General features: G+C 38.0%; 1 protein-coding gene across 2 annotated transcripts in view; it reads left to right on the forward strand.

The window, feature by feature from the left end:
* Positions 1 to 22067, forward strand: part of chd6 (chromodomain helicase DNA binding protein 6) — a 115616-nt gene that overhangs the window by 48294 nt on the left and 45255 nt on the right. For both annotated transcript variants that reach the window (XM_041979688.1, XM_041979687.1), the window contains 10 exons: positions 3323 to 3959; positions 7494 to 7620; positions 12377 to 12530; positions 13963 to 14112; positions 14236 to 14301; positions 14394 to 14452; positions 19269 to 19386; positions 20313 to 20399; positions 20515 to 20652; positions 21586 to 21707. In XM_041979688.1, coding sequence (XP_041835622.1) covers positions 3323 to 3959; positions 7494 to 7620; positions 12377 to 12530; positions 13963 to 14112; positions 14236 to 14301; positions 14394 to 14452; positions 19269 to 19386; positions 20313 to 20399; positions 20515 to 20652; positions 21586 to 21707 — 1658 coding nt within the window. The remainder of the gene's footprint in view (positions 1 to 3322; positions 3960 to 7493; positions 7621 to 12376; positions 12531 to 13962; positions 14113 to 14235; positions 14302 to 14393; positions 14453 to 19268; positions 19387 to 20312; positions 20400 to 20514; positions 20653 to 21585; positions 21708 to 22067) is intronic.

A 22067-nucleotide genomic window follows, 5' to 3' on the forward strand; every position in this document is an offset into this window, starting at 1 on the left:
GGATGTTTTAGCTCCCACTGTATCGCAGCCGGCCAGGGTTTCTCTGTGGGATGTGGAGGAAGATGCTTAAACAGGGTTGGATCATCTTTTAAATCACAGCTAATCCTAAGAATAAAAACCAAGAATAGTTCAGTTTGAACACAAGCACACATTGCCTGTAAATTTGTAATGTTGTGATAAATTATAATAAGAAGAACTGCGTCTATCGTGGCGTTACAGGTTTTGGTGACGTTCATGTGGGATGCTGATGTGTAAGCACTGACTTCAGTTTCAGAACCACATGACACAGCTCCCATTTATAGTCGACCTTCATCATCTTCATCACTATCATCATCAGAACAGCTCGCAGTCATGTCAGGGAAAGAGTCTTTGGCAGAGATGTTTTTATTTTATTTTATTTTATTTTATTTTATTTTATTTTGTTTTGTTTTGTTTTATTTTATTTTATTTTATTTTATTTTATTTTATTTTATTTTATTTTATTTTGTTTTGTTTTGTTTTGTTTTGTTTTTGTTTAGGGACCCTCCCAGTCCTATTTAACTATAAACAACAGCCTTTTACACTTTCTGCTTTTAAATATAATATTTAAATGTAAAACACACACACAACAAAAAATCCATTAATTATGAATAACTTTTACATTTTTATCAACCGTACGTTGATCGTACAGAGTTTTGATAGAAATCCAATGTAAAAGAAACCCACCCCCTTTATTCACCAGATAATAGGTCCTAAACATGTTTTTTGTTTTTTATTCAATTAAAAATATGAATAATTAAAAATCATATAATTACATGCTTGTATAATCACATACATATTATATAACTGTTTATATTCCCTTCAAGAAGTAATGATTTAATTTTCATTTAATTTTATAGAAGCACATCAGAGAAGTGTTGTGTTTGTAGTTTTGGAAATGAAAAAAAAAAGATGATATTGGTACATTGGTCTGAGTTTTTAATACCTTGTAATAAAAGCATCCCTCTTTTTTATTACTAGGTAATAATACTGTTATAGCTAGGTAAAAAAAAATAAAGTCATGTCTTTCGGTAATCAAACCAGGTGTACACAAGAAAGTAATTTTAGGTTGTCAACAGATGAGGTTGCCTCATCAACGTGTGTGTTTATCATTTTATTTTGCTCATTTCTAGCCAAGCTAAACACCCTAGTTATCTCTTACAGCTGTGGCAAATTTCTTTCTTCGGGTTGTTTTTGCTCAGATTGGAAAAGAATCCAGTCGATACAAACTCGCTGCTTGTTTCTGTGTCTGTGTGGCTTTGCGGATGGTGTGGTTACTGAATGAGGAAACTGACCTTAAGTTCCCAGTAGGCGGTGAATAATATGGATGGAAAGAATTAAAGCCTAATCAGCAGGTTAACTGGCCAGATCTGATCATCAGCTGACCAGTTGCATCTCTGTTCTCCAGTAAACCAAGTGGTGGTGATGGTTCAGCCATCAGATTCCCATGTGGACTTTCTTTCTCTGTTCCGGGATTCACATAAGACACTTGTAGTGCAGTAATGAGGAATTATCAGCCAGAAACGACTCAAACTGAATCACAGCATGAGACTCTTTCCACCTGTCCTCCAACATGCCCCCGTAGAGTTTTGGTTTGGTGATATAAAACAGATTATTTCATTGTGTTAATGCTGATGGTGTCTGAGCGGTTTAGTAGTTTAGGGTTTGCAGCGAAAGGCTGGAACATCCTGCGGATGATGGAGGAATATTCTGCATATTAAGCATTTAGTCACAGCATGAGTCACACATCAGACAGTACGTGCTCAGAATCTGATCTTTCTCCATCATTTTTCACCATTTCTCCATTATTGCCCAAAGTGAAATTTGATTCATCTTTTTTCTTTTCTCCTCGTCTTTGTCTCCACACACTCTTCCTTTTCCCTATACATTAGCTTTGCTCTCCCTCTGGTTTTGTGGCAGCCAGTTGAATCACGATTTTTTTGCTCAGAATTGAGATCACAATTCTCTGGCACGATTTTCACAAGTGTTTTTTGCGCTGAACTTAAACAAGAAGAAAAAAAACTGTAACAAGTCTAGGTCCAGACTGGTTCAGTGTTTATTTAAAACCTTTGTAAAATTACCTTATTGCACACATTGTACCTGGAACTAACAGAGCCTGTTAGTACTTGCCTATAAAACAACATTAATTGTTAAATAAAAAAATAAAAACAGTCTGTTCAGATCTGTTGCATTTATTTCTTATGGCTCTATATGCCCTTTTTTTCCTGAGTAATTTCAATTAAAAACATTTTCTGCAGGTTTTCTTTATTTGAAAAATCAATATAATATATACATATATATATATATATATATATATATATATATATATATATATATATATATATTATATATATATATATTATATATATATTTCATGTTTAATTTGTTATAAATAGATACATTTGGAGAGATGTTTGCTGTGGAAATATTTTTTGTTGGAATGAAAAAGAAGTTTAAGAAATTATAGCAACGCAGCTGAATATGCAGGTCATTCCCTCCAAAATGGGCCAAAATCCCCTAAAATATTCTCCTGTTCTTATTTTAAGATTCAGTTACTGCCATGTGTGTGTCACACACACACACACACACACACACAGCCAGGATGATCATAGAGTTTCTTCAGATTTTGGGAGTGGGGAGGACTTGTCATGCGTCAAGACCAAACCAATCTCTATTTACAAAAGTATAATCCTTAAAACTTATTAAAACTTGTACCTCATTCTAAAGGTGACTAATCAGGCTTTCCAGCAATGCATCCTACAACACTAACTTATATAATTAAAGGGGAGAATTAATCAACCAAACACAAATTTCCTTACATTTTTTTTCTAAGTTTATTTTTGTGAGAGGCTTCCTGCAGAAGACAAACCTGATTAAAAAAATAAAAAATAAAAAAAATAAAAATAAAAAAAATTAACCAGTGAGTTGTAATGACCATGACTGTCAGTAGAAGAAACAGGAACTGCAGAGTGGGCTGATAATTCACTGTTTTAATGAATGAACTCATGACGCATGGCCCATTTATAAAAAAAAAGAATAATAAAGTAAAATAATGAATAGAAATAATGGCCATCATTTGGTAAGTTCTTAGATAGAAGCTGGTACTGGTGTAATGATGGGCATGACAAACTGAAAAAAGCTAATGTAAAGAAAAAAAGTAGAAAAAAAAAAACAGAATAGAGGTACAATGACCAGTTTGATGAGTCACTCAGTGAATTTAGTATAACTGTCTGCCTCATTGTAATGAAACGACTGACTGACGACTGTTTTATCAACGTTGGTTGACGTACTCTTTCTTTTCCAGATGTTTACTGGTCTCCTGAAGCACACGCCACCTCCGGCCTCCTCTGCTGCAGCCCCCTCCTCTGCCTCGGACCAAAACAGCAACGCACAAACCACAGTTCCCACAATCCCACGGGGACACTTGGTTGTGGGCCCCAAGGACCAGCTCCGCCTCCTCACCCCCGTGGGAAGCACGGCGACATCCAATCACTGCGCCGCGGCAAGGGTCCACGCCGCGAAGCACTCCGGAGGAGCCCCGCAGCCAGCCTCCACTCTGAGCGAGGAGGATGACGGAGGAGGTGGAGGCAGGGTGAAGAAGAAAAGGAAGAAAAAGGACAAGAGAGAATGGGAGAGAGTACGGACAGAGGTGGAGGAAAAGGAGAGCAGCAAACCAAAGAAACGTAAGGAGGAGAGGGAGGCGACGGTGCTCACGCTGAGGAAGAGCAAAGAGCCCAAGGAAGGCAAAGAGCGGAGGGAGCGCAGGTCCAAGGGGAAAGAGGGCAGGAAGCAGAGTGGGACTGAGGCAAGGAATGTGGCAGGTGGGAAAACGTCTGGCTCTGGAACGGCCTGCGGACCAGCTCAGGAGCCTGTTAAAGTTCCTGGTAAAAGAGGACGGAAACCGAAGATTAAAATCCTACCACCTGTGCCCTCAAATCAAGGTTTGTCCTGTCTGAAGCATCTTTGTCAGACCAATCGGTTTTTGTGGCTAAAGGTTGATGGCAGGTGTGTTAAATCACACCAGACTTTTAGCTTGTGTGAAATGAAGAAAATGCTGACGTTATTGATTCAGAGAATAATTGAAAACAGATTTAAGAATGCATCAAGAACAAACTGACAAACCTATACTCATTCATTGCTGTCATATAAGAATTTACTGCTTTTCTTTGCTTGTAAAGTCCGTATTTGTCTGTCTGACTTGAACTAAATCATCCTTCAGTCTGTGGAGATCAATCTTCCTTCACATTGTAACATCCCTCAGTGGATGTAGAAAGAAGGTGTTTGGTTTACAGTATAATCTAATGAAAATTTGCACAAATCATATAAAAAACAACAGAAGAACACTTTGTTCAACATTTCTTCAGATCCCCTCAACTTTTACCAGCATTGAGAGAAAAATAGTTATTAGACATGTTTTAGATATTTAATGACAAATATTTAACTTTCAAGTGTTTACCTTTGTTTGTCTCACAACCCTGAGCCTGATGAAGTTGATGTAGAAATGTATATTCACAAACATTAAGTCATGCCAGTCTGCAAGGAAAATTCCCATCATACATCAGGCTTTTTATGCTGTCTGCTTTTCTAAGCTTTGATGCTGTGCAGCTTTTCATTTATGGGCTCTTTGTTAACTTGTTTTTACAGATACACTGAAGCTTCCCAATTATGTGTTTAATATTGTAGAAGAAGATTGTGTCAGCAGATCTGGCTTATATTCCTCTTTGCAGTCCAGCTTAAGACAGAAGAGCCAGAACACGGGTTCTTCCAGGTTGTGAAGAGAGCGGTGTGACAAAGAGAAAACAGCTGCTTGCAGTCTTCAATTTCACCTCTAGATGTTACTAAATCCCTCACTCAGCAACTTTCATGCTGATCATCTCTAAGACTGTGAAAGTGAGATGTAATAGATGTGCAATGAAAGCATGAATATTTAAAGACTTTAAGCTGGCCTGGTTATCCCGAAATGATTATATTCAGTTAGACAGACACTGAGGTCAAACATCATCAGCACAGGCACCTGACCTGAAAGCATGTGAAGTATGTGATGATAAACCAACTGTTAAACCTTGTCACACCTGTGCAAGTTTAAAATCTCTGATCCATCTGATTCACTTTTAATCGCAGTGTTTCGTTAGAGTTGCGTGTGCCCGGTGTCACTTTGTGTTAAAAATATGGTCTGAATGAGTGTTGGAGCTGGAACTTCTCAGCACTAATTGAAAGGCAGAGATGATAAATAGCTTGTTCTTAAATGTCCCTAAATCATTATCACACTTGTCAGGATAAATGACTGTTATTATGCGCTTGTTGGACCTAATTAAGACTAAGCAAGCCTGTGTTGGCACATGTGTGGGTGCATTAGCATTCTTCAGAGCAAAACAGATTGCATGAATGATTGTTGGAAGGTGCTTCTGTCGTTCTTATCATGAACTAAGGGGACATTAAGAGGAGCAGAAAGGAATCGATGCATATTTTTGCAGTGAGGGGTGTAGGGATACATGATAGATTGATGTGGTGTGTTGCTGGATTTCTGCTTTGATATTCATGTCTATTACATACATGTGTTGACAGTTGTGGGATGGATTGCCATAAAATTTTGTAGCTTGTTAAGCTTTACCCTGAACTGTAGTGAAGTGGTTCAGTTTCATCAGGAGCAACAGCCAATGTAACAGCCAATGCAAGGCTGATGCAAAATATGAGTCACAGTTACGTCATCATGTTTAATACAGGGACTGCCTATGATGTCATGAATCATGTGACTGGTTATACCCCATTGAGTGGCAAAAAGATACAATGGCTGCGAACTGTTTAACTAGCTCAAAAACACTGAAAATACTTCTAAAAATAGGAAGAGGTGTCATGCAATCAACTGAACTGATTCAGAAAGAAGTTACTTTTCCATCTCTCTTTTATTTATTTTTTTTTCCCAAAATGTATTTATACCTTCTCCTGTCCAGCATCATAGCAAGCAGAATGATGATCTACTTATCCATGTTCTACCAAACAACTTTGCTTTGCCAAGAGGAGCTTAGTGGATATAACGAAAATGAAGCTCTGTGGATGTAAGGCTCCTCTTTGTACTGGAGTGGTTGTTGCTGAGTTACGTGTTTGGGGGACAGGGGGGAGCAAGGAAAGGGGAGAGTGAGGATAGAAGAGGTGAAGATAAGAGAGACAAAGATATGAAAGAAAGAATACAACAACTGTACAACAGAAACACAAAAGACCAGACAAGCAGCTGCTAAACCAGTAAAGAAACTTAAAAGAAAACATCTTACGGTCTTTGTAAGAAAAACAAGCAGAGAATCATCAGGAGCACCTACAGGAAGACAAACTAAGAAAAACATGAACGATGAAAAGAACACCAGCAACATGAAAACATAAGTGCAGCTGCTGGCGATTAGACCTATAAGACATCACAGCAGCTGTCTGAACGTGCACGTTAGTAAATGCGTATGTGTGTGCAGATTATAAGTAATGAGTTGTGTTTAATGAGTTTAATGAGTGTGAGTGTGTAAATGTAACCGCGTCTGCTCCAAAGATCAGAAGCAGACAGAGTAACTGTTTTAGCATTTGGTGGAATAGATATGTAGCAACACTTGGTTTGGGTGCAGTAATGCAGATAGTGATTTAATATAAAAACTTTAATCCAGATATTTTTTTAATTTAACTTAATAACCATTGCTTTGTTACCTGTTAAACCATACACCTAATCTGCCTTTGTAATCTGCTGTAAGCTTTGGTTCGCTGGAAGATTTTCTTCCGGTTAGACGGTGGTTTTTCCTCTCCACTGTGTCTCCTTGCAAAATTGGTATGGGGATCAAATCAAAGAGAAGATACAACACAGTCTATTAGTTTCCTTGTTTTTTTTTTGTTTTAATAAATTGGCTTTATATGAGCACAATTATAATGAATTGCACTAATGCGGATAATATAATTAAAGTGGTTTATTTGGATTATGGGGCTGAGTTGAGTTGATTTGAAAGCTGAAGCTGATCTTTAATCCTGATGATGAGGTTCACATGTCAGATGTTTTTCAAGTTTTAGAAACTGATAAGAACAATTAAGTTAAAGGTTGAGCTGCAAAAAAGCTATAATTATGCTATCATTTCATCCTTGCTTATCATTTTCATTGCAAAAGTTTGAATAAAATACAAACTGTCCAGTCGTATTGTGAAGTATGAGTAGACAGCCAGACTTTTCTCTGCTTTACAGCTTTGCTTTGCAAAGTTTTCCAGTGTACAAATGAGGTACAGATAAATATCAGGAAACCCCATTTCTGAACAGATACTAATGCTGGTGGTTTACAAATGATTCGGTATCATGTTAACAAGATCTCTGTCAAAAAGAACAGCTTTCCATTCAAGATACTCACTTGTCATACTCCAGGTCATACAGTATTATGTGAAGTCGGTGCATTCCCTTTGTAAAGGGGCTTGTTTACACTCATTCTCTTAATAATAATGTTTTCCCCAACGTTGCAGCTCCTCCTCTCACCCCGGGGCAGGTTCACAACACCCAGGCTTCCCAAAGCAAACGAGGGAACCACGGCCAGACCAACAGCAAGACACCGGCCCCCTCAACACCAAAACAGAGGGGTCGCAAACCCAGGTAAGACTTTGGGACACACTTTTATTAATACAGTTGTTTTACAAAGAAAAACACCCTCTTGTTTTTTTAAGGTTTCATGTATGACGTGAAGAAAAACAAAATGCAGAATAAATTAAACAATTCATAAAATCCTGCCGGATTCAAATTGATACATTTTCTGTCCCTAAGAGTATTTATTGATTTTTTTATTGTTTCATGTCAGACTTCACCGGGCTGAAAAGATCATAGTTGCACCGTTTAAAAACTTTTAACACTCAGTTACACACATATTAAATGAAGGAGCCATGTGATTACTCTGAACTGAATTAAAAAAAGAGTTAAAAAGATGAAACGTGAGATCACCTTTGCTTGACACTAGTGTTAGGCCAAAGCTAACTTTGATTGGAGGTATTCTCTTTGAAGCTACAGTTTGGGAAGAGAACGTATGATCGGTCATTTTACACATCTCCAGGACGGCTTCACAGGAGGGTTCGCACTAAATGATGCTTCCACTAGTTTTACACGTATTTGAACAAACTCATCAATGATGACTAAATGCATGCAAACACAAATCACAGGTCTTAACTCCAAAATCTAATCTATTGCTAGAATTTAAATAAGAGAGAAAGGACGGGTTTATGCTTTATGAGAGGATTTATATATTATCCGCCCCCCTCACACCACTTTCTGCCTTTCTTTTTCTCACCTTTTCCTTTTACTCAAATTGCTCTTTACACCTTATTTTATGGTTTTTACCTAATTTTATGGTCTCTTATTCTCATTCCTCTTTTCCAGCCCACTTCAGACAAGCCGAGTTGTATGTATCATGTTGAGAAATAGAAGAGCGAGGACACGCTGACATCTTTTTATAAGTCACTAATGGGGTCACTCTCATAGCTGTAGCCACGCTGCCTGCATCCTCAAACACTTTGCCTCATCCTTAGCGGTTTATATCTGATATGTTTCACCTAGGCTAGTAATGTTTACGGCTTTGTGTTACAGTTCAGGATCACAAATACGAAGCTGTAATATCTGAAACATCCATTGACCACAGGAGCTTCTAGGGGGCGACTGTTTCCTGTGAGCTCCATCTGTGTGTTTGATGTTGCATCTTTGAATTGCTGCTGTGCTGATATTTTGTGCAGTAATGGATCACATTAACCATGAAAATACCAAAACAAGAGCTGTCGTAGCAATCACTGTGATTATGTTCACATTCTTAAATATCTTGCGCTTTTTTTTATTTTGTAATTTCTCTTCTGTGCAGATGTTATCTACACTATGACAATAATACCCTGTTACTCACAGATGAATTATGATGAGCATTAAACACAAGTAGCAGGGTTACCAGAGCAGATAAAGAGTGAACTGGGGAAGAGGAGGAGCAGACTGAAAAATATATCTCTGTCAGACTTTGACGATGCAGTTGCATGGACAGGAAAAAAGGGACAGATATCGAAGAAATATGGAATGTCTTTTAAGGAAGAGAAGGAAATAAAATGTCCATTAATGGGGATATCACTGAAAAATATTAATCTGTGGGTCTCCAGTTAAGGTGGAACTGTTAATTATTTATAATAATCAATTTTTAGCTTATAGATTTTTGTTTATTATGTTATTGTTAGTTGAAATGATCAAATTTATAGATATAAAAAAGTTTTTACATTATTTGTGTATATATATATATATATATATATATATATATATATATATATATATATATGCATAATGTAAAATAAATTATTATTATTAATCATACATGAAATTATTAGTAATTATGAAACCCATCTCTATCTAGCTAAATATCTCTATATATTAGTTTGTTGCCTGTGAGTCTGTTGCCAGCCCAGACATCACTCGTGAGGTGGGCCTTACTTTGTCTGCAGACTGCGGCTCTAACAGTTTCTGTAAAGGGATGTTTCTAAAAAGACGACGGCAGCGCTGCTTCTAAGGGAAGAGCTGGTGAATCAGATTTCTCTGCATATCAGTAAAACTAACTAAAAAGGGAGCTGCTATTGGGCCCAGGTGATGGGATTCATGGCGCTGAAGGCCGCCGTTGACAGACTGGCTTTGTTTTTCAGGGTTGCTGGTTCCTCGGCGGAGTTGTACTGAAAGTATTTTGTGAGACAGATTCAGACAGATTCTCATTCAGTAGTTTGGTGCTTTTTTTTGTAAAGATTTCATAAAAACAAAATGTGCCCAGATGCCCACTTTAAAATATTTTCTGCACTTTTTTTTTAATTAATTAATTTATTTCTTTATTTTTTTTCATGAAAACATAGCATTGCTGCTTTGTTTTCTGTCTTCTTTGCTATTTTATTCCATGCAGCTTTTCAATTTACCAGCTTATAAAACCCAGAAGCGCTTTTACGTCCCTAAGGAGGCTTACAAAGGCTAAACTTTAGAGAGAATATCTTGTAAATATACACATAGAGAGCATCCTGGTTGGAAAAATGACAGACACTGGATGCACACGGTTTAAGACAAGCGGCCTTTACATGATCTGATAAAACTGAAACATCACTGACATCCATCTGCTGAGCAGGAGAGATATTGATAAACTGTCTGCACAGAGCCCAGAGGATCCTGAAAGACAAAAGTCTTCCACTCGCAGCCTCTTTACCTCGCTGTCATCTCATAACCTGTACGGATACATCTGATGTGCCAGCTGACTGAAAAGACTTCTCCTTCTTAAAGAAAGCAGATAAAATGATTGAACTCTTTCTTTTTCATTAACAACCTTCAGCTGAATGGCCATATTTAAATACATTTTAAATATTTTTTCAGTTGAGCTGCTAATATGAAGAGAAGGGTAGAAAACAAACTCAGAGTCAGAAATAAAGTCTAATGAATGTTAGAACAGAAGGAAGGACTTCAGCATTTCAAAGGTTTGACGCTTAAGGAGGACGATCAATGCTGTGAAAAGACAGAAAGGTCAGTGTTGAAAACGATGGGAGGATGATGAAAAGGCACGAAGGTAATGATGTGAAAGAAAAGGAAGGCGTGATAAAATGGAAGGAAAGGAGATAATACAGAGGAGGAAGAAGCCTCCTGAACCTCTCAGGGTCATTTCCAGGTTGTGCTCTGGTATCAAGTCATGTTTTGTTCAGATATCAGCAGCCTCAAGAAGATTAGAAAACCCCCATGTGGCACAGTTTTAATTCCATCTTTGTCTTCTCACAACTCACTTTGCAGAGGTTTGCTCCATACACAGTACCAGTCAAAAGTTTCTCAAGTGTGTCTCAACAAACAAACTGAGAAGAATTCAGGTTTTAAAAACGGACTTTGATGAAGCTTCTCTAATGTGCAGCGGTAGAGTTACAAAGCCACAGTGTTTACATCAAAATGCAGGCAGTGTCTCAGGCGGTTTAGTACTGAGAAGAATTCTTAGATTAGATTTGCTCAGTGTAAATAGTTCAGTAAATTTCACGTTTTTCTGCAACATGTTCCATGATGGTGCAAATGGGGGGAAAATCCTTGTGCCCATTTCAGAATAGCCATGTGGAACAGAAACCAACAAATGATCCTGTGAATGGAAAATTACGGATCAGCACTTCTCTGAGCAGTAAGGACACACAAGTATGTAGGCAGTAGCTAGAGTACTGCCTTAAATATGTGTTTAGTATTTTTCCTTCTCCTTGGCGTTTGCTTCAAGCCAATCAGGTTTGAACTGCAGTTATAAAAGATAAGAAATCAAGGAAAATCTTTTAAAGTTTAAAGTAAAAGATAGTCATTTTCAAATAATATATAAATAAATATAAATAAAAAACGGGAATATATACAAAAATATATCAACAAATGCACTGAGAGTATTTCTTTGTTTCCCCCTTTTTCCCTGTTGATTTTTTAGTTATGTGTTTCCACATTTATAGATTTCTGTGTTTATTTCGCTTTCTTTTGTTTTTGTTTTTTTGTTTTTTTTGGCTCTCTTGTTATTCCTTAGTTTAGGGTTGCTCAAGAGCTGAACTGCAGGTTAGTTGGCATCAGCTAACCAGAGAGCTGTTGTAAGTAAGTACCTCAGAAATTAAGATATTGTAAACCTTTTTAGTTCTTTTTTAAAATTGTATTATTGATGCAGAAGGGTATTTAAAGACATAAGGTCTTTATTTGTGAGAGTTTCTTTCCTGAATGATGGTCAAATATGTGTTCAGGAGTGGTTCCCTGTTTAAAACCAGTTTGATGTGACAGCTGAACATGTGAAAGAGGCTGGTACATGCGTCGTTGCTCTTTGTGCAGACTTCAACTTTTACCCTCTAGTAATTGCCAACAGGTGTCAGTAGAAAAAAAGCGACTTCAACAGATTTAAAGTGGATGTTTAAAACTGTGTGTTCGCAGATTTACACATTTTTCTGCCCCTTTCTGCTGCTGATCCAAGGTAAGCTGGAGGTAAACGTTTCTCTGTAGCTCAGACAGCCAGGACGTCTCCAGAGACTCTGCAGTCACAAACATTTTAACATGAACAAAGAACCACATTTCTCTCTGTCAGTAAGAAAATTCCTCATGAAAGGAATATGATTGTGTCACAATATGCTAATCAGTCATTTAGCTGCTTTTTTATTCAGATTGCAGGTTCTTGTTTGCTCTGCCAGTCTGGGGACTAAAATCGCCAGCCCTCCAGTCTCAGTCCGTCTCCAGTCACTAGTTAGTTTCAGTTAAAACAAGGAATGAGGATAAAATATCTGGACCCGACAACCTTCCTGGTGCTGACTTGGTGAAAAGAACACAGCCGCCGGCTGCTGAAGCTGCTGATTACTCATCAGGATTCCTCCTTTCACAGAGATCCTGGCGCAGCGCCGGTGGAGAAGAAGAAGAAGGGGAAGAGGAGAAACCAGGAGCTGGCTGTCCCAGAGGGGGTTGAGAGTGATGACACTACCTCAATGTCAACGCTCAACATGGGAGGAGAGGACAGCCAGGACCCCCTGGACAACACAGTGAGTGCACAAGAAGCATTTTATATTGTAAATTTAAATAATGAAATGTGTAGATGTGGAAAACGAAACAGTCAAGAAACAAATAAAATTTAGCTTTTGAAAAATTAATTACTTATTAAATTAATTTATTCAACTGATCTAAATGTTAAAAATAATTTCATTTATTTAAAGAATATTTATATATTACGGGTGTAACTTTAACTCGTTTATTACAATGAATTAATTACGAAAAAAAAAACATGGTATAAAGAAATTAACTCATTTAATCGCAGTTTGCAGTACAAACCTCAGCACTGTTTCCGGTACACCGATTAAACTGAGACACACATCAGAGCTCGGCTAAATCAGTGTTGCCAGTTTAACTACTCTGGCGTCATATTTAGCGAGTTTTCAGACTATTTCAAAGAAGCGACTAGCAACAAATCTAAAGACTTTTTCTGGTGATATTATAGACGTTTGGAAACTATGTGAAAGCACAGATAGTTTACTTCTTCTCAGTGAGCAGCGCTTCTGCAGGCCCCTCGATTAGCCCTCACAGCTGCAGTCAAAGCAGGAGACGTTCACCTCTGCTTACCATCATAGATATATATGTATATACACTAGAGCCCCCACAATGTTAAAAACATAACAAACTAAAAAAAAGAACTATAGTAATGTTGCTACATCAAGTGTTCACGTGGCACAGCAACCACACCGACTTGGTTCTGGTTTGACAGGTTTTTATTATGACGTGATATGAAAGAAAGGCCAGGACTCTCCACCCTGTCTTCTCATCACACTACTGCAGATAAAGAGTGGTCCTGATTAGATATGCATTACAGCTGCACCAATCTACCTCACCTGCCACTCCCTGAACAGCCTCACCCTCCTCCTCACAGCTGAGCTGGAGCCACGCCCACCACCACCCGAACAGGCACATTATACAAATTATACCTTAAACATGTTTTATTCCATCTGGTTCCATTGTTTTTACACATAGCTTCTAGCATCTTCAGGACATACATTTCCTCCACCGCGGTAAGGTGGCGGCTCAGGGAGGAGTGTATAAATTTATATTTAAATGGTATATCGTAGGTTTGCACACAGTGGATTTTTATATCTTTCTAGAAAAATGAGTTATTTATAGATGTTGCAACAGGAAGCAGAAAATGTTTTATAAATATTATAAAAGATGTTTGTCATAAACCTGGGGTGAAGAGATGCTACAACATCCACAGTGCTGCAGAGTAACAATGATTCTTGAAAAGAAGGATTCTCATTTTCTTTTCATCACATCTTCTCTTCTTCCCTAATTTTCAACTCTTTGCATTTTTTTATGTTGTACTTCTCACCACCATTTTCCCGTCATCACTTTTCTTTTCCTCACCCACAAATCTCCCTTTTTATCTTCTCCTTTTCTCACTGCTGTGTTTTCTCTCCTCCTCGTCTCCAGAAGCGCCGTTCAGGACGACAGGTCAAAAGGAGGAAGTATAACGAAGACCTGGACTTTAAGGTGGTGGACGATGACGGAGAGACGATTGCCGTCCTCGGAGCCGGTCGCATCTCTGCGCTCAATGCCACCGCTCTGGCATGGCAGGCTGAAGTAAGCACAGACAAAAACTCCTGCTCACCGACATCATTATGCTTCATGCAGACGTGGGTGTTATGATATTACTCTTGCATGAACAACGTTATCATCAGCTTATCTTCTGTTTCTTCATCGCAGGAGCCACCCGAAGATGAAGCCAACATCATTGAGAAAATTCTTTCCGTCAGAAAAGCGAAGAAAGAGGTAAAAGTCATAAACCAAACATACAGCAACTCTCCTCCAGATGTTTATTTCTCTGTTTTTCTTTAGTAACCTCTCTCCCTCTGTGTGTGTAGACTTCATCAGAGGACCAAGAAGAGGAAGCAGAAGAGTTTTATGTCAAATACAGAAATTTGTGAGTATCTCTTCATCACCGAAACATATACAAAGGCTTTTCAGTGTTTTTAAATGATTCTCGGGCACGATAAATCAAACACAAAGTTTGTGTTTTCTTGTTTTGAACTTCTTGAAATCTGATTTCAAAACCAAAATGTTGAACAGTCAGTTTGCAAACAATTTTTCCAGACTTTAAAAAAAAAAAACTTTGCATTTTGTAAAAACACAAGCAGAGCTGCTTGCTCAGCTCAGTGGGGTTTCATTTTCTTTCACAGGAAACTTGCAAGTATGCAGAAATAAGTAGCACTATGGTGGCTTTTTCTGGAGGGCTTTAAGGGCTGCATGCTGGCAGATTGATCTTTTCCTACACATCGATGAAGACTTCCGGCTTTGTGCTCCCTGGGGGAAGAAGCAGAGGCTGCTGCCGCTCATTGTTACTCGACCAGGTCAACTAGGTCTGAAGTGTTTAATCCACCCAGTGGCACCGCTTCCTCTTCATCAGGGCTGCAGAATATCAAAATCACCTCTAATTATAGTGCAGCCTGATAAGATCGGCAATAGCTTCAGCATCTTTGGTTCAGGGCAAAACATGCCAACGACCTCTGGATTGTGGATTTTTGGACTCCAGCCACAAAGTTAAAGACATAAACAGGACTGAATGAAAACGATCTCTTCATCATGACACCTGTTAGTGGGTGGGGTATATTAGGCAGCAAAAGAACATTTCGTCCTCAAAGTTGATGTGTTAGTTTGACAAGGCCCAAATTATGCTTATTAGACATCTGGATCGGAGCAGCTTCCAAACTGCAGCTCTTGTACGTGTTCCTGGTGAAGGGACAGTGGTGGGTGGGTGGGCCGGTTCAAAAACAAGTGTAGGAACTGGCACTGTGCCGGAGCTGGGTCATTGTTAAAGGGCTATCAGAGTTGCCATGCTGACCCCTGTCCACCCCTGAGATTTCCAACGAGGCCAATGTGGTTATCAGAACTACATCATGGACCAGTTGGAGAAAGTGGCCTGATCTGATGAATCACATTTTCTTTTACATGGCCGACCACCTTTTCATGAAAACGGTATTCCCTACTGGCTATGGCCTCTTTCAGCAGGATAATGCACCCTGTCACGAAACAAAAATGGTTCAGGAATGGTTTGAGGAGCGCAATAACAGGTTTGAAGTGTTGACTTGGCTTCTAAATTCCCCAGATCTCTGTACCATCGAGCATGTGTGAGATGTGCTGGATGAGCCTTGCAACTTGACAGCTTAAATCTGCAGACAAAACTAAATTAATAATATGTTATGCAAAATAACACATCCATGTAGATATCAGGTCAACTCGGCTTTCAAAAGATTTGAAGTGCAACCCAAGTTACTAACTTGTAAACAATAATAAGACTGAAAGGGAAAATGCAGATATAAAGATAGAAAAAGGCAAACAAATTGACTGAAAACTTTTTCAAAGCAGCAAATTTTTAACTTAATAGCAGGGAGTTCGTTGGACTCCTTCATCCAAACTGGTTCAGCAGGACAAGAAAATTAAAACTACCGATTCTGGTTTTAAGAATTCTGGGAATAACGATCTAGCCGATGAACTGACAGTGAAGAGAGTAAATGTGTTTAAAAGGAGCTTGAATTGGACTGAAAACATTTCTTTAAGATTTGGGCTTTTTCTTTCAGCTGATTTAAAGTAGATTTAAATTCCCCTTTACATTTCCATACTTTCTCACCACTTCAATCAGCTGTTAATTAAAGCTATCTGTATAACTTCGCATCTGGTATTTTAGTTTATGGGGCTACAAAGCAGAGAATCCAACCTGATTATGGAGTGTGCCAGGTGTGTGTGAGTTTTTAGGTTTGCAATGACCCTACTGAGAGGCATTCATGTAGATATCATCTAATCACAGGCATCTTTTTTTCTTTATGTTTTTTCTTATTCCAGGGAGCCATTGTAAGATCTGGTCAGGGACAACAGATAAAAATTAGCCTGTTGGCTAAATCCGGCATATTTATAATTGTTCCTTTTTTAAATTTTTTTTATATGCTCTGTCCCTGTCAAAAAATGGTGTGTGTGTGTGTGGGGAGTCATTAGTTTACCTCCTATTTGTTTTGAGACACTGATGATGAGTTTTGTAAATGTAAATAACGAAATTCATAAATAGTTTCCTTTATGACATTAGTGAAAAGCGCATTACAACTTTTTTAGGACTCCAGTTTTTAGGATTCTTAGGATTTGTTAGGATCTGCCATGGCTCAAACTGTATTGTAGAGTTTGAGATTGAGTCTTAGAGGGCTTAATCCTCTAAGACCTGGGGTTTCAAACCTTGGGGGAGGTGGCCTTTCTGTGTGCATGTTCTCCCCATGTATGCGTGGGTTTTCTCCCGGTTCTCTAGCTTCCTCCCACCGTCCAAAGACATGCATGTTGGTTATTCTAAATTCTTCTTAGGAGTGAGTGTGAGTGGTTGTTTGTCTCTCTGTGTTGGCCCTGCAATGGACTGGTGACCTGTCCAGGGTGTACCCTGCTTCTCACCTGTTATAAATGCTGGGATAGGTTCCAGCTTACCCATGACCCGTAATGGACTAAGCGGTGCAGAGAATGAATGAATGAATAAATAAATCTTAGGTTCTAGCATGCACAGGGAGGTCTTCAGACTCAACCTCATCACATTTATCCCTCACTCAAAGACCCACTTATACGTGCTGCAATGGGGACGTGTGAAATCTGTTGCTATCTGATTAAAATATTTACACATTTACACATATTCCACCTGTGGGTGTGAAAGCCAACATCTAACATCCTGTTCCAACAGAACAAGGAAAAAGCGTGTTGACAAATCTGAGAAATACAAAAAGATAGATGGAAAAAACTGGATAACCATTAAAACCACTCGTTGGTTTTGGTTCTGTTAAGATCTTTTAGAGATTTCTATTTTTCTGTTTTGTCTTTTTACTGAGTGGTTTCTTGGTTTTTTAATTGAGCTGACTTCCTGTCCACATGTCACACCAGGTTTGAGTTCTGGCCACTTCTATCTCCATCATTTTAAATCCTTCAGGTTTTCATCGTCCTCAGCATGGCCCTCCAAGCTCTACTCTGTCACTATGAGTGTTTTTTGTTTGTTAGTTTTAAGTTAAGTACTTGCTGCCATGGCAGCGCCTTAAGTTACTTTAAATAAATTCTTGAGCTAGAGTGATTTCCGCATTTGGGTCTTTCTCCAGCTACGCATCACAACACACATATTTGACTTTTTTCAGCCAGTGCCTAATGATTAATGCACAGCACTTGCACAACTCTGTGGATGGCAAAGATCAGCCGATGAAGGGAACGCTTCAATCTTCAGTCTTATGCTAAACACAATGTAAGGATGGAAAAAAACACACTGAGGGTTTTAAGGTTTGGTAATAGTTGCATGACACTGATTCACAGTACTTGGTGGCTTTAACTAACTCAGACACACAGCAGTTATTATGCTTAGGATTTATTCTCCAGGGTTATGAATAAAACATAGTGAATTCAGACTAAACTGAACACTTAACTTTTCCATGACTTTATTAGGAATAATGTATTCATAAATTATAATGTTACAGAAAAGAATTTGTAATGTAAAAATCCTTATTTTACATAATAAATCATAAAATGCAGAAGCAGCCGCTTGGGCAGTGTTGTAACTGTAAGACCACCGCGCTGACATTTCTATTTGTCCATTTATAGATTGTAGTTTTATTCATTAAATAATACAAGAAAAGTGTAGCCATAGTAACAGCACTGTGTTTCCGATCTAATATTAAGACAATTCATTGACATTTACTGTACATCACTGAGTGAGACAGGCTATTTTTTTTCACTTCGTGTGTATGATTCGTTTTCTGTGGTGCAGAGATAAAAATCATGGCCTCGTAATTCTACAAGTTTTAGTACAACAGCCGCTCTGTTAACTGACCTCAGGTCTCCTATTGAATTCCCGACATCATCACAGGTTTTATATCCGACATCAGGCCCTTGCATGGCTACAGCAGCATATTCAACAGAGCGCATGTTTGTAGGAGCTTTTTCACTCAGAAATATGACAAAAAGATACGAAGGTTGTGTAAATAGATCATATAAAACTGCAGTCGGTTTATGTTACATCTCTGCCATGTTGTAGGTGTTTTTTAAGGTGTTTTATCAGGGACTGAGCTGGTGAAGAACAAGGTGTTTTTATTCACCCAAAAAAATGCTCAACGAAATATCAGGACCCATAGATCCTAGTTGCTGTTAAATTCGCTCTCTCCTCAGTCTTAAGCTCGCTCGACCACTGCAGCTCACGTCTTCTTCTCAGCTGATTGTTGTTAAGGAGGCTGTCTGAGTTTGAATGTTTTTGTGTGAGTAACAAGTTTTTCTGTGCTATGACTTAAAGCTAATACATTTTTCTTGGTACAATGAGAATAAAAGGCTGAGAATAATTGACCAATCAGAAATGGTCAGTTAAAAAAAAGCCCCACCCACCAGGTTCAGGTAACTTTAAAAGGAAAGTACTGTTTTGAAGGAAAACATCTTTTGTAACTTTGTTTAGTTTCTGGTTCTTGCAGTATAAATATGTATGTATACATATATGTATGTAAATGCTTATTTATTTATTTGATGCTGGAAGTTCTAGTCTGACAGATCTTTTTCCCCTAAAGTTAGCCATTTTCACCAAACCCTAAATTCTCATTGAACTACTGACACAACTGTTACATGTACTACACGTTTTATTTTAACTGTATATTATCTGTAATATGTTTTTATGATTAGAGAGTAAGAAAACTCTTTTTAAGGGAAAAAATCCTAATCCACTTCATCCACTTTTTTTATGTTATGTTTAGTTCCTACCTTCACTGCAAATGGGCCACTTTGGAAGAACTGGAGAAAGACCCCAGAATCCACCAGAAGATTAAACGCTTCAGGACCAAACAGGCTCAGATGAAACACCTGTTCACTGAGGTAACTTCCTGGTTCCAGTCTGACTCCTGCTGCACATTATTATCTGGTTGAATAAAACATCCTGAAAGCTTTGTAACCATCATGAGGTGATGTGAGTTTAGAATTAATAAAAGATTAATTATCTTGTAAATATTGGATGATGCACATTCCCTTCCTGCACTGATGGATATTTTGAAATATTATATCCTGTTGCTGTATCTGGATTAATTTGTGTGCCTCATAAACCTTCTGTATGATGCGTCTCCCCCCTTGTTTTGGGACCACTACAACCATTAGACATAAATACTTCATCTAAGAAAGTGTAAGTAACACGCTGCAGTTAATACCATCTCTCAAAAACAAATCTGATGCTTGGCAAGGGAAATCAGAAACCCCATATATGTGGGTTTGTTCTGTTTACTGGATCGGTTTAAACTCACTATTCTGACCCTGTATGGCAAGTGTTTCTGTTTGCCTTAAAATAAAATCAAATCAAATAAATAATAAAAAATAAAATCTGTCTGTCAGCCTGGAAGAGCAAACTGAGGATATATGAGATCATTTCTGACACGTTTAGATCCTTTATTTGAAAAAAAATAAAGTTAAATAAATCAAATAAAAATATATTAAAGTGTTTGAAAAAGTGAATGAAGTTAAAAGTAAGTTAATTAAATTTTTTTTTAAATGTTAATATTAGATTTTATATATCAAAACAAACGATTAATTTTATATATATTTAATTACAATTATAAATTGTAATCACTTTAATTATAATTGAATACATTGTTTAATGATGAATAATAATTAGAAATATTATCATTAACTGAATATTTTTTTATAATTAGACCTTCATATCCCTCATATCAAGTCTTCAGGAAAATTGGTGTTTTTTTATTTTATTCATTAAGAAAAACCAGAAATAATCAGCAGTCTCTTTGTTCTTGTAGCCCGATGAAGATTTGTTTAACCCAGACTACGTTGAGGTGGACCGAGTGCTTGAGGTGGCCGTTACCACGGATACCGAGACTGGAGAGGTAGACATCATAAACAAAGACACAGTTTCTCAGCTGTGGTTTGAAAGTGTTTTTCTCCTGAAGGTCGTCAGAGAGGTGGTACAAACACACACTGTGTTTCTGTGTGTTGCTGTAGGAGGTGACACATTATCTGGTGAAGTGGTGCAGTTTATCGTATGAGGAGGCTACGTGGGAGCTTCAGGAGGACCTGGACCCAGAGAAGATCAAAGAGTTTGAAGAGATCCAGAAAGTGCCGGCAGACCTCCGACACATCGTGAGTAGAAACATGATGAGTTGAAAACGGCAGTTTGATGTCATGCGTTCCTCAGAGAAAAACATCTTGTTTTACGACAGCCTTCATCTCCAAAAATTGAGATTTTTTTATGTTTTTTATTATTTTTTCTGGCTGAGACTCATTTGAATTTTTGAAAAGATTAAAGACGTGTGTGACGATTCAGACTCCTGAATCATCTCAGTTAGAAAAACTTAGCATCTTGATTTATGGAAGGTGGGAAGATCACAGGGATGCATTTTCACCAGTACAAACATCACCGGTGCTGAGTGGCTTTCTGTCGTCTCAAACCTCCACATCAAGTTTTCTGTATGTTTTTAAAGTTAAATTGAAGTTTTGAAAATCATTCTGTGTTGTGAAACCTGAAAACTTCTCATCTGTGCTTCCCAGGAAGCCTTTTCAATAACAGAAATTGTCCATTTGTGTCAAATGTAGTTAGATATCAGCCTCTCGGCCACTTTTAATGTGTATTTACTTTACAGTGTGTTAAACACAAAATTGCTGCAATTTTCTTGTGTCTCCCTCAGCTCCTCGTATGCAGGAGAACAGACCTGATCACAGTGTCGTAGCTTTTCTGTTATTATTTACCTCAAAACCAGTGTCATCACTTATTATGGCCCAGCAGCACAAATCTGTTACACCACTTATTCTTATTTGTCTCTTAAAAAATCACCACAAAATCACTCATTCACCTCCTTACTGATTCAACAAGGGGACGTGTAATTTTCAAATCAAATAACAGCCTCATTTTTACTTGATGAAATCTCCTCTGACTGAGTCATCACGCAGCGGCTTGATGGAGTTTCGAATTGTTCTTTTTTAAATCCTCATTATGATGTGTGTTATTAGCTGGAAATGAAATGGTGTGTACTGAGAGAAAACACATCTATTTATGTGTGACTTTTTATATCACAGGAGCGTCCACTTCCAGAAAAATGGCTGAAGTTGGAGCACTCCAGAGATTACCGGAATGGAAACCAGCTCAGAGAATACCAGTTAGAGGGAATGAACTGGTTACTGTTCAACTGGTACAACAGGTGAGCACACACACTGAAACTTCACCTCAGTTTGAGTGTACAGAGCCTGTATGATTGTTAAAATCAATGTCCACAGAGATGAGTTTAGGTGTGTTTTTTTAATCATTTGGACATTTTGTTTACATGGAACCAGCATTTTGGGCGTATGATGAGCAAACAGCTCATCAAAATCTGCTATACAACAGTATTTTAAAACTTATGTCCTTTGTCAAGAATAATAATAATAAAATAAAGCTCTTAAGGTGGCTGCACCTTGTACATCCAGTCAGTTATTGTCCATGTAATGTGTTTGTGTCTTTGGGGAAGTAGGTGGGGAACCACTGCTCTAACTGTACTAACCACATTCTTCCATCCATCCAT

This window comes from Melanotaenia boesemani, chromosome 3, assembly GCF_017639745.1.
Source record: "Melanotaenia boesemani isolate fMelBoe1 chromosome 3, fMelBoe1.pri, whole genome shotgun sequence".
NCBI classification, from domain to species: Eukaryota; Metazoa; Chordata; class Actinopteri; order Atheriniformes; family Melanotaeniidae; genus Melanotaenia; species Melanotaenia boesemani.